This window comes from Anabrus simplex, chromosome 8, assembly GCF_040414725.1.
Source record: "Anabrus simplex isolate iqAnaSimp1 chromosome 8, ASM4041472v1, whole genome shotgun sequence".
NCBI classification, from domain to species: domain Eukaryota; kingdom Metazoa; phylum Arthropoda; class Insecta; order Orthoptera; family Tettigoniidae; genus Anabrus; species Anabrus simplex.
Window position 1 is genome coordinate 240,966,329 of NC_090272.1, and position 13,313 is coordinate 240,979,641.

Here is a 13,313-nt window from a genome sequence, read left to right on the forward strand (position 1 = left end):
GAGCCTAACTTAGCACATGAGGGCAAAATGCAGGCAACCAAGAATGAGTTAGCTGGAAAATTTATAATGTCCAATAACGGACCATTATATTGGTATTATAAATTTACTCATTCGGGACAAATATTTTAAATTCCCTATGGGAATCAACATCTGTATTATCTAGTGAAGTTACTCGCGAGAATATCTAGCACTGGTTATTTTTTTGATTTAAGCGGTATCACACCTGACTTTCAATCACAAGAAGTGTAGACAAATATTATCTACTAAATATGTATTTTATTAGAAACTTATCTTATTCCTGTTGCCTGGGGACTGGCCTAGGTCTACTCCTTCTCCTTCATTTCTGATCGACGTCCATGGTTCATATCTGGCCCTGCTGTCATCCACGGTATAGGATCATCTTGGTTTGGCTCGGGTCGTCTCGTGAAGTCCACTCCCTCATCTTCTTACGGATTCGTCATGTTGCAGTACTCGGTCATAGAACCATAAAATACAATGTTAATCAGCTGACATACGACAAACATCTCCAAAGCCTTCCAAGTAATTACTTCATTTTCTTAATGAAGTGCTTGGTTTAGTCTCTATTATAATGTCAGATTCTGCATATATCTACTGCCTTCACAAATTTTATGTGGGATATTCTTCTTTTTAGTAGATTTTGGTAATATTAATCTGTATTGCAATCTATTTCTTCTTTACAGCCGTCTCGATGTGTTGGCGTTTCGTAGCTAGTTGGTCTTCCAGTCTTGTTATTGATCTGTGTTGATAATAACTATTTCTTATGTATCTTTCACGATGTCTCGTGTTGAATTAATCATTCAGCTTCACTACGGTATTTTCTTTCAATATTCTTCTTTTCTTGACGTTATTTGGATATTAAATCTGTAGCTTCTCTTCTGTACTTCTGAATGCCAAGATTTCCAGTCGATATTTTTTTCTCAGTGTTAGCTCTCTTCAACAATTCGCCTTCATGATAATGTCTATTTCCGTACAGTATTAGCCAAGACTTGTGAGATTATTATAACATCTCAATCTGCTTAAATTCGTCGCAGATAATTTCTTTTACTCGACCGAAACATTACTTCTCTGAATACTGCAATGGTACACAGGGCGTGTCAAAATAGATCAGTGTTGTGATTTGCATTAGCAGTCTGAGAAAGGGAGTAGTTCTGCATCTTTCTTTGTTCAATAACGTAATTTGTATAATCACAGGTTTGATTTCTGTAATGAAAAGGTAGTCACTGGTGTTCTTCTAAAACTTGGACCATTTCTCTGCACGAAACGTTCAGCCCATTCCTTGTTGGCTTTGGATTGTTTCCGACTGAGATTGCTGCTTCTAGTGCTTTTAGTTGAATCATATCGTGAGCTGCAGAAAAAACCTAATTTCTCAACTCGGTTATATATTGCAGCACTTCGGTATCGATCTCTGTATATTTACCCGTTTTGGCCCCACAAAGAGACTACACACTTTTATTTGCCAATTTCAGGTCTTTTTTGGTGGGCCAGTACCTGGTTATGCGAGGTTGCACATTAAATTCTCTGGCTGCTGACGACTTCACACCGTGTTTTCCCCACAAACGACACAGCTTTAAATTTGAAAGCTGTGGTGAAACCACTGACCTTGTAACGGATTTGGGATGTGTATTGTAATGTACTTGGACACTTACCAAGTTACCTTTTGATCAAAACTAACTATCATGATTATTTCAGCTCGTTGGAATTTGACTGGAAGTATATTATGCTGCAAGCTCATAACTGTACGGATCCGCCACTGTAGCGCTAGCATTCAGTAGGCATGCTGTCGAGATTGTACTGCCATCTAGCAGCAATCTCCAAACTTAACTCAGCTTCATTTTTCTCCATGCATTAACGACAATCGTGTGATTGGCAATTATTATTACGAATTAATTTGTAGAAGAAGGATCAACTCTTGCTGTTGCGGCTGGACTTTTGGAATATATTTGAGCAGAAGGAGGAAAAATGTTAACCTTGATCCGGGGTGATAGTATCACCATATGGCGATATGCCAAATTTCTATGATTTATTTTTCTTTTCATCATTGATATTTGTAAGTATCTTTCTGTTCTTGTTGGTCCCGGAACTACCATGAAGTGATAAGCTCTAAGGACGATTGACTCTTACTAAATGGTTTTGGAATATATTCATCGCAAATCGTGTTATGTAAACTTTTATTACCTCCGAATTGCCTTTGCTGGCGGGACCTAGTGTTTACAGTGCACTATGTCTTCTGGTATGGGCTAGAGCAATCTTGTTACTTTCATTGATCTGTCTCAGCTTTATCCTTCGCTTTGACGAAATGAAAGTGACTGAGGTATGAGTGATGCTAGTAATGCCATTCCTTCTGCAGCCAGTCCCTGCTATGAATGGTGTGAAAATATTGTTCATAGGGTCGGTTGGTGCATGCATTTCAATGGGCTTGGCAGACTGATATGTAATAGCAACTTCTGGCTCGGTGAGGAAAGAACGGGAAACTACCTCACTCCTCATTTCCCTAGTACGCCTCTTCAGTGATGCCTAAGCCATCTATGACAGCTGATGGCAGAGCTGTTGAGGATCCAACCAGCTTTCGGGCTGAGGACTAAACATACATACCTCCGAAAGTGAGAAATTATTTGGACAAAAGGAAACCATAATTCAAGGTTATCTTGTTGAGAAATAATTATCGTACCAGTATTTTTTGGGGCTTCGAGGTAATGATTTGTAGGATTATTTGGTTTGATAATCATTCTGAAAACGTTTTCTTAAAGGTAATTCATACATCAAAAGATGTTTTAGTAACAAATATGTGTCCCATACTACTACATTTAGAAATGAGAACCCTTCTCACTTACGTCTGGGGTAATTCAACCATTTATATCTTAAATATCCTATTATCCTTAGTAAAGTGTGAAATAAGGTGAATGTAAGGGTTGAAAATTGTTTCTGATGACTATTTCTGTCTCGGGTAGGTAACTGTTTGGGGAGCTGTCATTTTGGTTTATTTGGTCACGTTACCTCATTGCTAGGGTGACATTCATAACTTTGTGTTTGACTTGACATTTGAATGCTCTGACGTTTGTTTAATTCTTGACATCTGACTTGTGGTAATTGTGTTATGTGGGTTCTTGATGTTTGACGCGGGACTGGATATGTGCCTTGTAATCTGCGTTACACGGTGGTTAATGTTTTAAATATCTGATTCTGTAAAAAAATAATTTTTGTGGGGGGGGGTCTGTGTGTGTGATTCTTCATGTATATTTTTCACATAAATGTTTATTCTTGATTTTGTGTTCCTGATGTTTGTTCCTGGTGGAACTTGTGATCGGTGACTTAGCTTATCCGAATTACATTTAGTTTAATTTTGAAGTAGTCAGAAGAAACGCTTTTCTACTCCATTATTATTTTGTAACTAATCCAGTATCTCGGAGTTGGGATTCTCATAAGTACTCCGTTTCTTCATTTATGTTTAAACATTGATAATTAGCTCTGGGAACTGAATTGCGAAAACAGACTTATTTAATTTTAACCCTGGTCAAAGTTTAATGACCTATATTTCTTGGTTTAAATTAATCTTTTTTGTTAACTTCAACTTAGGGACTTGTAATTTTGTCATTTAAATTCTTATCTTTACATTAAAATCTTTGTTAAACTTGAAACTGGTTTTTATTTTAGTCAGTAACATTTATTTATCACCTAATCCACCTAACCTCGGCGGGCTCGGGTAGTTTCCACACCTTGCTACGACTTTCCGTTGGGAACATTTTTTTAAGTGTTTGTCTAATTTAATTTTCCCTGGGCGTGTAACTACTGTCGTGTAATACCTCAATTGTAAGTACGTGATAACCTTATTTTTTGTTTTATTAAATTCCATAATTTACTACAAAATCTCACTTAGCAACTGGCAATTGCACAAAATGCAGATCACTATCAAAAGGAAGTTGTTATTGCATTGTTATCGTTGACTCATTTAAATCTGAAATATAATTTCATACTGTTATTGTAGCGCTGCGAAAGACTCTGCCACCACTGGTCTTGTACTGTAGAAAGTGTGCCACCCCACCAGCTGATCCATTTGGGCAGTCTAAGAGAATGTTAGGAGTTGTACTTGTGAATACATAGTGCCTGGAAACATTCTTTGGATAATTGTGGCTATTGATAGTCACGCATTAATTTTTAAATATATTCTGTGCTTGTTCTCTGCATTTGTCACATTAGGATTTATCTAAACAGTTATAACAAAACAGTTATAATTGAGGTTAACCACATTGTTTAGGTTAGGTATGTTAGGTATGTTTTGTTGAAATGTTTGAAGGATAGTGCCAAATGTTCCACAAAAAAGGACAGGAAAACTGCCATATTTGTAGATTTCAAAGGTATGGGAATTAATGTGTTATGTTATCATTATTTTTACGTTTGTTGTCTCCATATTTTTATTAATGCATAGTATGACTTGTTGGGTACGTTGACAAGTATAACAATGATCAAGATTCTATTGTTTTTATCAAGTTTTAAACCGACTTCTCCTAAAATTATATTGGCCTGCTTATGAGATATTAAACAACTAGAGTTAATAACATCGGCCTTCAAAAAAAAATTCTCTCCACCAAAAAGTTGAAGAGGTGATTTACCCTAATTTAGGTGTGCTGATTTCAAATATGTAAACCGTTTTTGCCTATAATGTACAGTGTTTTTGCTATTTGAAATCCAAATTTGACATGTAATTTCGATAGCGAACACCATAATAGAGAGTATATGTAATTTTAATGGGACAGGATCAAATTGCAACGAATATACAAGGAAAAAGTAACATGTTCATTGCTAGAATGTATGAATCTCACTACAAGAACACTATTGTTTGCTACACTTTGATGTGAATGAACGCTGTGTTGATTTGCGTTTGTGTTCCTCAGTAGTGTTATCTCGTACTGGACACCAACAGTAATCTGACATCATGGAGACATCCCATCGCCCCTGATACATTTGTTCCATTTCTTTTAGATCATGATGGAACCGCTCGCTATGTTCCTCGCTGAATGCTCCTAAATTTGCATGAATATAATCCAGATGACTGTGCAGGAAATGTAATTTTAAGCTCACACAGCAACGCAATTTCTGGAAGTTGTACAGCGTGGTTTCCACAATCCTTAACATTACCCAGGAATTTGCTACAAACGTCCTTGAATGATTCCCATGCCTGAAGCTGTGTTTCATTCATCGTTGTACTGAATGTCGGAACCTTCATAAGCTTCCGAATCTGGGGGCCGTCAAAAACACCTTCCTTAATTTTGGCATCTGACAGTCCTGGAAATTTCTGACAGGGGTACTGAAAGCAGGGACTGCCTCTATCCAAACTTTTCACGTACTGCCTCATAATTCCCAATTTAATATGAAAAGGGAGCAATAACACACTTTGAGGATCAGTTAATGGCCTATTTGCAATGTATTTTTTCTCCAAACACGAAGTGTTTCCTTTTGGGCCACTCGGGCACTAACCAGTGACGATCCCTGTCCCGAGAGTCCCACTCGCACAGAAAACACGGGAACTTTGTATATCCTCCTTGCTGCCCTAATATGATACTGCACACTTTTAAATCACAGCACAGTAATAATCTGTGTTCACTGTAGTTCGGTTTCTGCGACACATAGATAAATTATGATAGTTTTCACGAGTGATGTTGAATGGGCAACTGGCACTGAAGCAAGTTTATTTCCATTGTGTAGAAGAACACCTCTGAGACTTCTTTTACTGGTATCAATAAATAGACCCCTTTATTTGGTAAATAGTTCCAAGACAACGAATCAAGCCAGGGATATCACAGCAAAATACAAGTTTGTCTTTGTGAACAAAAAAACTGCCGAAATTCTTTCTCCTGATTTCTGTAATAATATGAATTTGTAAAAAATTTCTCTTATGATCTTAATCCTAAAAGTTCACTCTTTTCTTTAGTGAGGCCTAGGTCACACACCAAATCATTTAAGTCACACTGATTATAAAGACATGGAGTTTTATGCTCAACATCCGGTACAAAGGTAAAGTCATCACCATCCTCTGCACTTGAAGATGACGAAGACACACTCTCTGGTAACTGTATTGGTGGTTTTGGGACAGGAATATCAGGTCCACATGGTACAGGGATTATGACAGATGGACGGCAGGGATACACTATGTGCTTTTTGTTTTTCGTATTCAACCCGGACACTTTACATACGCAAAAATAACATTGCAAGTTGTCCATTTCATGACCGTATCGATGTTTAATCAAGAAGTAAGTATAAATAACCACCTAATCGATACTTTATTAATGCCTCAGGCAAAATTGAATAAAATTAAAACTTACAGGACATGTTTCGACCACTTAGTGGTCCTCTTCAGCTGTATAAATAAAGAACTGAAAAGAAAAACATTGACAATAAACACAAATAAAAGTTCTTTGGAGACTCCTTTGATAAAAATGGAGGTCGTCAGAATAGGTCATCTTGCCTTTCGTTCTTGTTTGGAAAGGCAAGATGACCTATTCTGACGACCTCCATTTTTATCAAAGGAGTCTCCAAAGAACTTTTATTTGTGCTTATTGTCAATGTTTTTCTTTTCAGTTCTTTATTTATACAGCTGAAGAGGACCACTAAGTGGTCGAAACATGTCCTGTAAGTTTTAATTTTATTCAATTTTGCCTGAGGCATTAATAAAGTATCGATTAGGTGGTTATTTATACTTACTTCTTAAAATAACATTGGTCAAAATTATTTCTTTGTTCCCACCAAGCCATTGGGATTCTGAATGGCATTGACGGCAACAACCCATTGTACCGTTGCCGCAGGTTTTCTACACACGTTTTACACACAATATGGCGTGCGAAATTCTTGTCCTGATCACCTAACTTCATGTTAAAATATGCCAAGTACAGGCTTTTTATAAATGGCATAATATTTCACCCCTGGCCTTTAATTGTATACTGGCCACATGTATAACAGAAAGAAAGAGCTGAGATTGTTTACACATTTTTGCCTCCGAACATCACTGCCACTTGCCATTTTAATACAAACTCAGTTATTCACTCAACTTCAAGTGCACGTTGTAACTTGTAGACAAAGGCGTGACACACGTTCTCAGATTCTCCTCTCAGACTACAGAGAAACTCGATCTCATGTTTTGACCTTGTCTGACATTGCGCATGCCCAAACTGCAAGTGTTCTAATTCTTCTTCCAGTGTTTGTTTATGATTACCTACTCCCCTCGAAAACAGAGTACATACAATATTTTTCTCTCAGACATGTGCATACCTGCATTCCATACAACCAATCCAAACCTCGTTTACAACAACAAAGCTCTATTAGCATAAACATGAGACGGACTTGTGACAAATCTGTATGTCATCTGACACAACTGGTTTTATTTTTTACATAAGTGTAACGTATATCACATACAATTACTTTTGCCAGAAAATATTCACAGGCCTGTGTAATCTCACCTGTTATATTAATACAATATCCATGAATATCTCTTTACTGCAAAACACAGAAATATAGCAGAACTTTGATGTGTGCTTGCAGGGGTCGGACAGACGAAACTGTTCAGCTATTTGTGTGATGTCATTGGAGCTGTGCCCCACTGTTAAGTGGAATCCTTCTTCTTCTTTGATGTATTATGTTGGAGGATCTTATATGAAAGCTTTAAATTTTCTTTGCCTCGAAAAGCCAGGAGGGTCTAATACACGAGTAAATACAGTATTCCTTTCTGTTACTCATTTTTTAAATGGAATAATTGGTATTTCTTTTTCAGGATTGGCTCCCAAACAATTCATCGGCAATAATAGCAGCTGATTTCAAGTCTCCTCAAGATCTAGCTGAATATTTATTAAGTATTAATAAAGATGATAATATGTATAACTCATTCTTACAGCACAAGTTAAGTTCTCATGATAGAAAAATCACAAATACTCGCCTTCTCTCTGCACTTCAATCAAGAACCTGGGGTGTTGACAATGATCTGTCTAAAATAAATATGGTGGAATATTTTGAGTGTTTTGTATGTCAAAGAGTAAATAACGAACATACTTTTCCTTCTGTTGCTAATATTAGTCACTATGATTGTCCTCGTCCACTTTCACCACTTACAGGATTGGAAAATCCAGAGAATTGGTGGGTTGATCAATGGCATACTGGGAACTGTGAGGCAGAGGTTCTGAAATACTTCGTTGATACGCGAAGGAATACTTATTCTAGTGATGAATTCTATGAAGAAGTGAAAAGATTGTTGTTTGAAGGTAAATGTTAATTTAGGGAGGATAAATTACTTTGAATCTTTTTACCATAGGGAGAATTGTTCTTCTTGGACATCTTTCCCTACCTTATAAATCACCACCTCAGAATGCTTTTTTTGAAGGTCTTCTATATATGTCATGGTCTTTATCTCCTCAAAAGTCGTACTTTTCTTTACCTTTATTCTGAATAACAGTGTTTTTCAGTGTTTTGAACTCATTCTAACCTAGTCATAACCTTTCTTACTTCATTCCACATCCCTGAAATAAATCTAAATCATCAATATCTCCAGATTTTTAACCCTTATATGTTAAGTTATTAATTTGGCTACCAACATCATCTGAGTTACATTAGATTTCTACCTTGTAATTAAAGTCTAAGTATTATGAAAGATGATGATCCCAGAGGAGGAGAATACATGCTCATATCAAGAGAACGATTCCATATCTAACTCATTCATTTTATGTAGACAAAATCACCACAGTTGTTCAACATATTTTCAGCAGTTTCTGAACCACCATTTTCACTACTGTATGTTCAACCCTTGTTCCGTTTCTATACGGGGTTGGCTATGAGGTGAGATGAATCTTGGTAACGAGTTTTATGACTAGACTCCTTCCTGGCGTCGACCTCGTCAAAGGAATTAAATTAAATGAATGATGCGATACGTGATAGTAGGAAGGGAGAGGGTGAAACCCGGTGCTGGCACATACTCTGCTCAAGCCTTAATGTCTCCATCCGACGGATGAATCACCACGAACAGTGTCGTGCCCTCGCTCGGTATGACTATTGTGGAAAGGTTCGGAATTGAATCCAGGCTTTTGGCGTGCAAGCTAGTGATACCACCACCTCTTGTACCCTGCCGGCCAATATTCTGGTGACTCGAACCGGTTAACCATGGTGTCAGATCATACAGACCTGCCTTAACGATCATGGCCACCAGGTGGCCTTACCATTTTCACTACTTTCTTCTCACTGACTAAGCACATATTATTATTTCCCAATAGTGTGATACATATTTAACAATCTAAGAAGGGCTTTCTGTGAAAAAGATGATCAATTATTTTTAAACCAACCTATACATTGCAGGAATGCTTTTGGGTGATGATGATATAATAATAATAATAATAATAATAATAATAATAATAAATACACTAGCACCACCTGCAACTGTAAAATTAATATACAAATAAAACACACAGTAAATGATTTCTGATTTAAATATGTAACCCATTGCGCAGTGGAGTAAAAATTTGATTTCTTGCGCTACCTATGGCTCTTCTTAATAAAGTAAGTTATACAGCAGTTGGACTATTTGCCACTCGATTTTATGAAAACTTTGTACAATTGGTAAGAAAATTAGTGAAAGCTTTACTGTAATTGCGTTTTTGTTAAAATACAGTTTTCTTAATAGCAACAGTCTGTAATGAATATCTTGTAAAGTATTGCACCAAGAAGCGTGAACTTTTTTTTTTAATGCTCAGTATCTTATGACAATTTTAGAACTTGAAAATGAAAAATCTGACTTTGAGTACCTTTCCACACAACAGGTCATGTGTACAAAAAAAAATTCCAACCACCATTGTAAGGAAATGGTTAACATACCTTATGTTCCTTTCCTTGCTTTTGTTTCCCGTTATTTTTGTGACCACAAGCTCCATAATATGAAACATTATCCTATACAATACTATCTCGAGGAAAACGGTATTGCGCTTACTATTGAAAGCCTTTCTCTATAACATTCACTTCATATTGGTATGCTTTTGATATTGTTTCTACAGTCCTTGGCAAACAGGACAGTCTGTTGCATCATGCAGGCACATGAAGGATAAAGTGAGGGGACAAGGTAGAGAAGAAAACTGACAGAAGGTCATTTGCCTGGTGTGAAAATAGGAAACCACAGAAAACCATCTTCAGGGCTGCTGACGGTGGGGTTCGAACCCACTATCTCTTGATGGCTACCTGACCCACACCGCACAGTCACTTGCTCGGTACTGGCCACTTGGTTGAAGAAAACTGAAGAGATGTGGGACAATAGCAAAAGAGTCGAGAGAAATGATTTGGTGTGTTATTCCTCTACCTGGACTAATCATCAGTGGTCAACTCATAATACTTAGATTGATGCGTTATCAACCCATAATTGTAGACAAGATAATAAGCTTTTGGGCTGTGTCAGGAAACAATTCTTTACGTTTCACTGATGATAAAGTTTTGAATTTAAGAATACTTTACCGCAGTAAATCTGATGAGATTTTCTTCTGAAGATGTGGAGCTAAGTAACTCATAATGTTCCCATAAATACACCAACTTATTAAAGGCCAGTATTTGGGTAGTTGCAATAAAAATAGAAGTTAAAAATGTGCGACAATTGTTATGGGCTGCAGCGATGAAGTTATCCAATTGGCTGGATGGCTTGGGTAGGAGTGGTAGTGCTCCCGATTTGTAGCCTGAAGGTCACAGACTCCATTTTTATGAGACATGTTCTTACAGAAGAGAAATAAGATGAGATTGGAGAGAGACTAGAGCACACCCTGCAACGTGCAAAAGAAACTGGAGTAAGAAAGAGTTCTACTAATAAACAATCATATTATTTAATTAAATCCATACAGGATTCCAACGGTACAAGAGTTAAGGGGATATGACCCCAGTAAGAGGTTAGATTTTTTGTAATTAGTGTAGCAGTAAATGGCAAACATTGTCAGCACCAACTGTGAACTGGGTAAGTACTCACTGTCAGGCTGGATTACAGCAGAGTGCTTGGCGGGAGACAGGTGACAATCCCCTGCATAGATAAAATAATGTCCCTATATATTTAAAAAACAACAAAACATCAGCTGTATCCATGACATCTGTAGACTCGTCCAGGGCTATTAAGAACCACAGAAATATCTAAGCTTTTTCTGATAACGGAGTTGAAAGGTTCATAGCAAATTTACCCATACTAGTCCTTCCCAGTTAATCATTGATATATTGGAAATAAGTTATTCACTCCATTTCTCACTTGACTATATAGTTTGCTTTGATACATGGATCTTACATTTTCAAGTACGGTACCTTACCTAAACAGTACTGCTCCTTGCAGCGTCGCACATTTCTTGAAACTTCTCTCACCCTGCTCGTAATCCCAAAGGTCCAACTGTGGAACTTGAAGTTCCGGAACATTTTGAATTGAGTAAAATCATAGAGTTTTCTTAGGAGAATTACAGCGGTTATTTCCTGTTTTCTTCCACTGGCCTCCAATTCTTTTGACTCATTGAACCAGTTTCGCACTGGAATTGGTTACTCAATCTTCCGCTGGATTGTTTGACTTAACGGAGGTACCACAAGTGCATAGGATTTGGAGAACTGAGGTGTGAGAGGCTAAGTGAACTCTCTTGGTGAGTTATACATTCGCATCACATCTCCATTTGTAGCCAGAGTCTCAAGGTGTTTGCAAAGACTCCACCAGGTTGTTTCCTATATGTAGTTAAAAACCCTGGCTCAGATGAGAATCAAATCCAGGTGTGGATTTGGCCTTGTTTCATTTATTATTATTAGTTCTATTGTGCGCTGGGTATAGTCCTACAGTGGTCCTGAATTTCTTTTCTCTACCAATTTGGGCATTGAAATCTCCTAATAGAATTTTTATGCGATGATTTGGAATTATGGCTGTAGTTTCTTCTAGCAATTCCCAGAAGTCTTCCACCATTTGTGGATCTTTTTAATTGTAGTTATTGGTGGGTGCATGCGCATTAAGTAACGTATCAGCTTTGTTTCCTGATTTAATGGATAGTGTTGAAATTCTTTCAGAAGGCGAAGAAAAGTTAAGTACTGAGTTTACAATGTTTCTTCTTACAGCGAATCCCGTGCCAAATTGTAATGGTCTCTTATGAAGGGAGATTGCTGGCTTGCCTTTGTAAATTCTGTAATTTCCTGAGTCAAAATGATTTTCATCCGTGTATCTGGTTTCCTGGAGTGCTAAAATTTGGATGTTTAAATTATCTAACATGTCTGTTAATTGTTTTAACTTCCCAGTTTTCCGAAGTGTGTTGATGTTTAGACTACCAAAGAAAGTTTTGCATTTTGGACGAAGAGATTTGGGAAGCTCTGATACATTCCCACATGATGTTCTCGGTCCCTCAGAATCCGATGACCGAGAAAAACTAGTGTGTCTACTAGGGCCTGGGGTAATTATATTGTAGGTTGATTCCATCATGCTATCAAGTTAAAAGTATTGGGGACATCGATCTATGTCGGTGTCATGGTTACAACTGAAGTAGTGAGCTTCAGAGGTTGCTGAAGATGTTGGTGAGCTGTGCCTGTTTTTGGTCTGCGAGAGGTATTTTATTTCCCTCAAACCCTCCGGACAAGTCCGGCGAGCCTCCCGATCCGCCACGTGGGACGCCTGGGACGCGCCCGATAGGGGAACAGGCTGAAACCCCCACGGGATTATTATTATTATTATTATTATTATTATTATTATTATTATTATTATTATTATTATTATTATTATTATTATTATTATTATTAACATCCGGCTCCATGGCTAATTGGTTAGTGTGCTGGCCTTTGGTCACAGGGATGCCGGGTTCGATTCCTGGCAGGGTCGGGAATTTTAACCCTAATTGGTTAATTCCCCTGACACGGGGACTGGGTGCACGTGTCATCTTCATCATCACAACGTTATGGTCACCTACGGACGTCAAATCAAAAGACCTGCACCGGGCCTCTGGAGGCCACACACCATTATTATTGTTAACAAATACATTGCAATTGGGAATTATCCCAGTGGCAATGGTCACTTACAGAAGTGTAATCACCATTTCCCATTATCCAGCTGTACCGGTTAGGGACAGATATGTTTCCTCTCCACTTTCTTCGGTCTTTCCACCACTCCTCCTCCAACACTGTGTCCCAGTCCAGTTTTCTTTCTCTAATACTGTGTGTCCTTCCATCTCAATCGTGGTCTTCTGTGGCCTCTCCTTCCTTGCATTTGCATTTCCATCACCTTTTTTGGCATTATTTCATCACTCATTTGCTTTATGTGCCCAAACCATCTTAATCGGCCCTTCTCT

At 37.7% G+C, this 13,313-nt stretch overlaps 1 protein-coding gene across 1 annotated transcript in view; it reads left to right on the top strand.

The window, feature by feature from the left end:
* Nucleotides 1–9,366, top strand: part of FucTB (alpha-(1,3)-fucosyltransferase 10) — a 63,439-nt gene extending 54,073 nt beyond the window's left edge. Inside the window, exon 8 of the mRNA XM_068228936.1 lies at nucleotides 7,781–9,366. Within this exon, the coding sequence (XP_068085037.1) occupies nucleotides 7,781–8,275 (495 nt within the window). The 3' untranslated portion in view covers nucleotides 8,276–9,366. The remainder of the gene's footprint in view (nucleotides 1–7,780) is intronic.
* The last annotated feature ends 3,947 nt before the right edge of the window (nucleotides 9,367–13,313 follow it).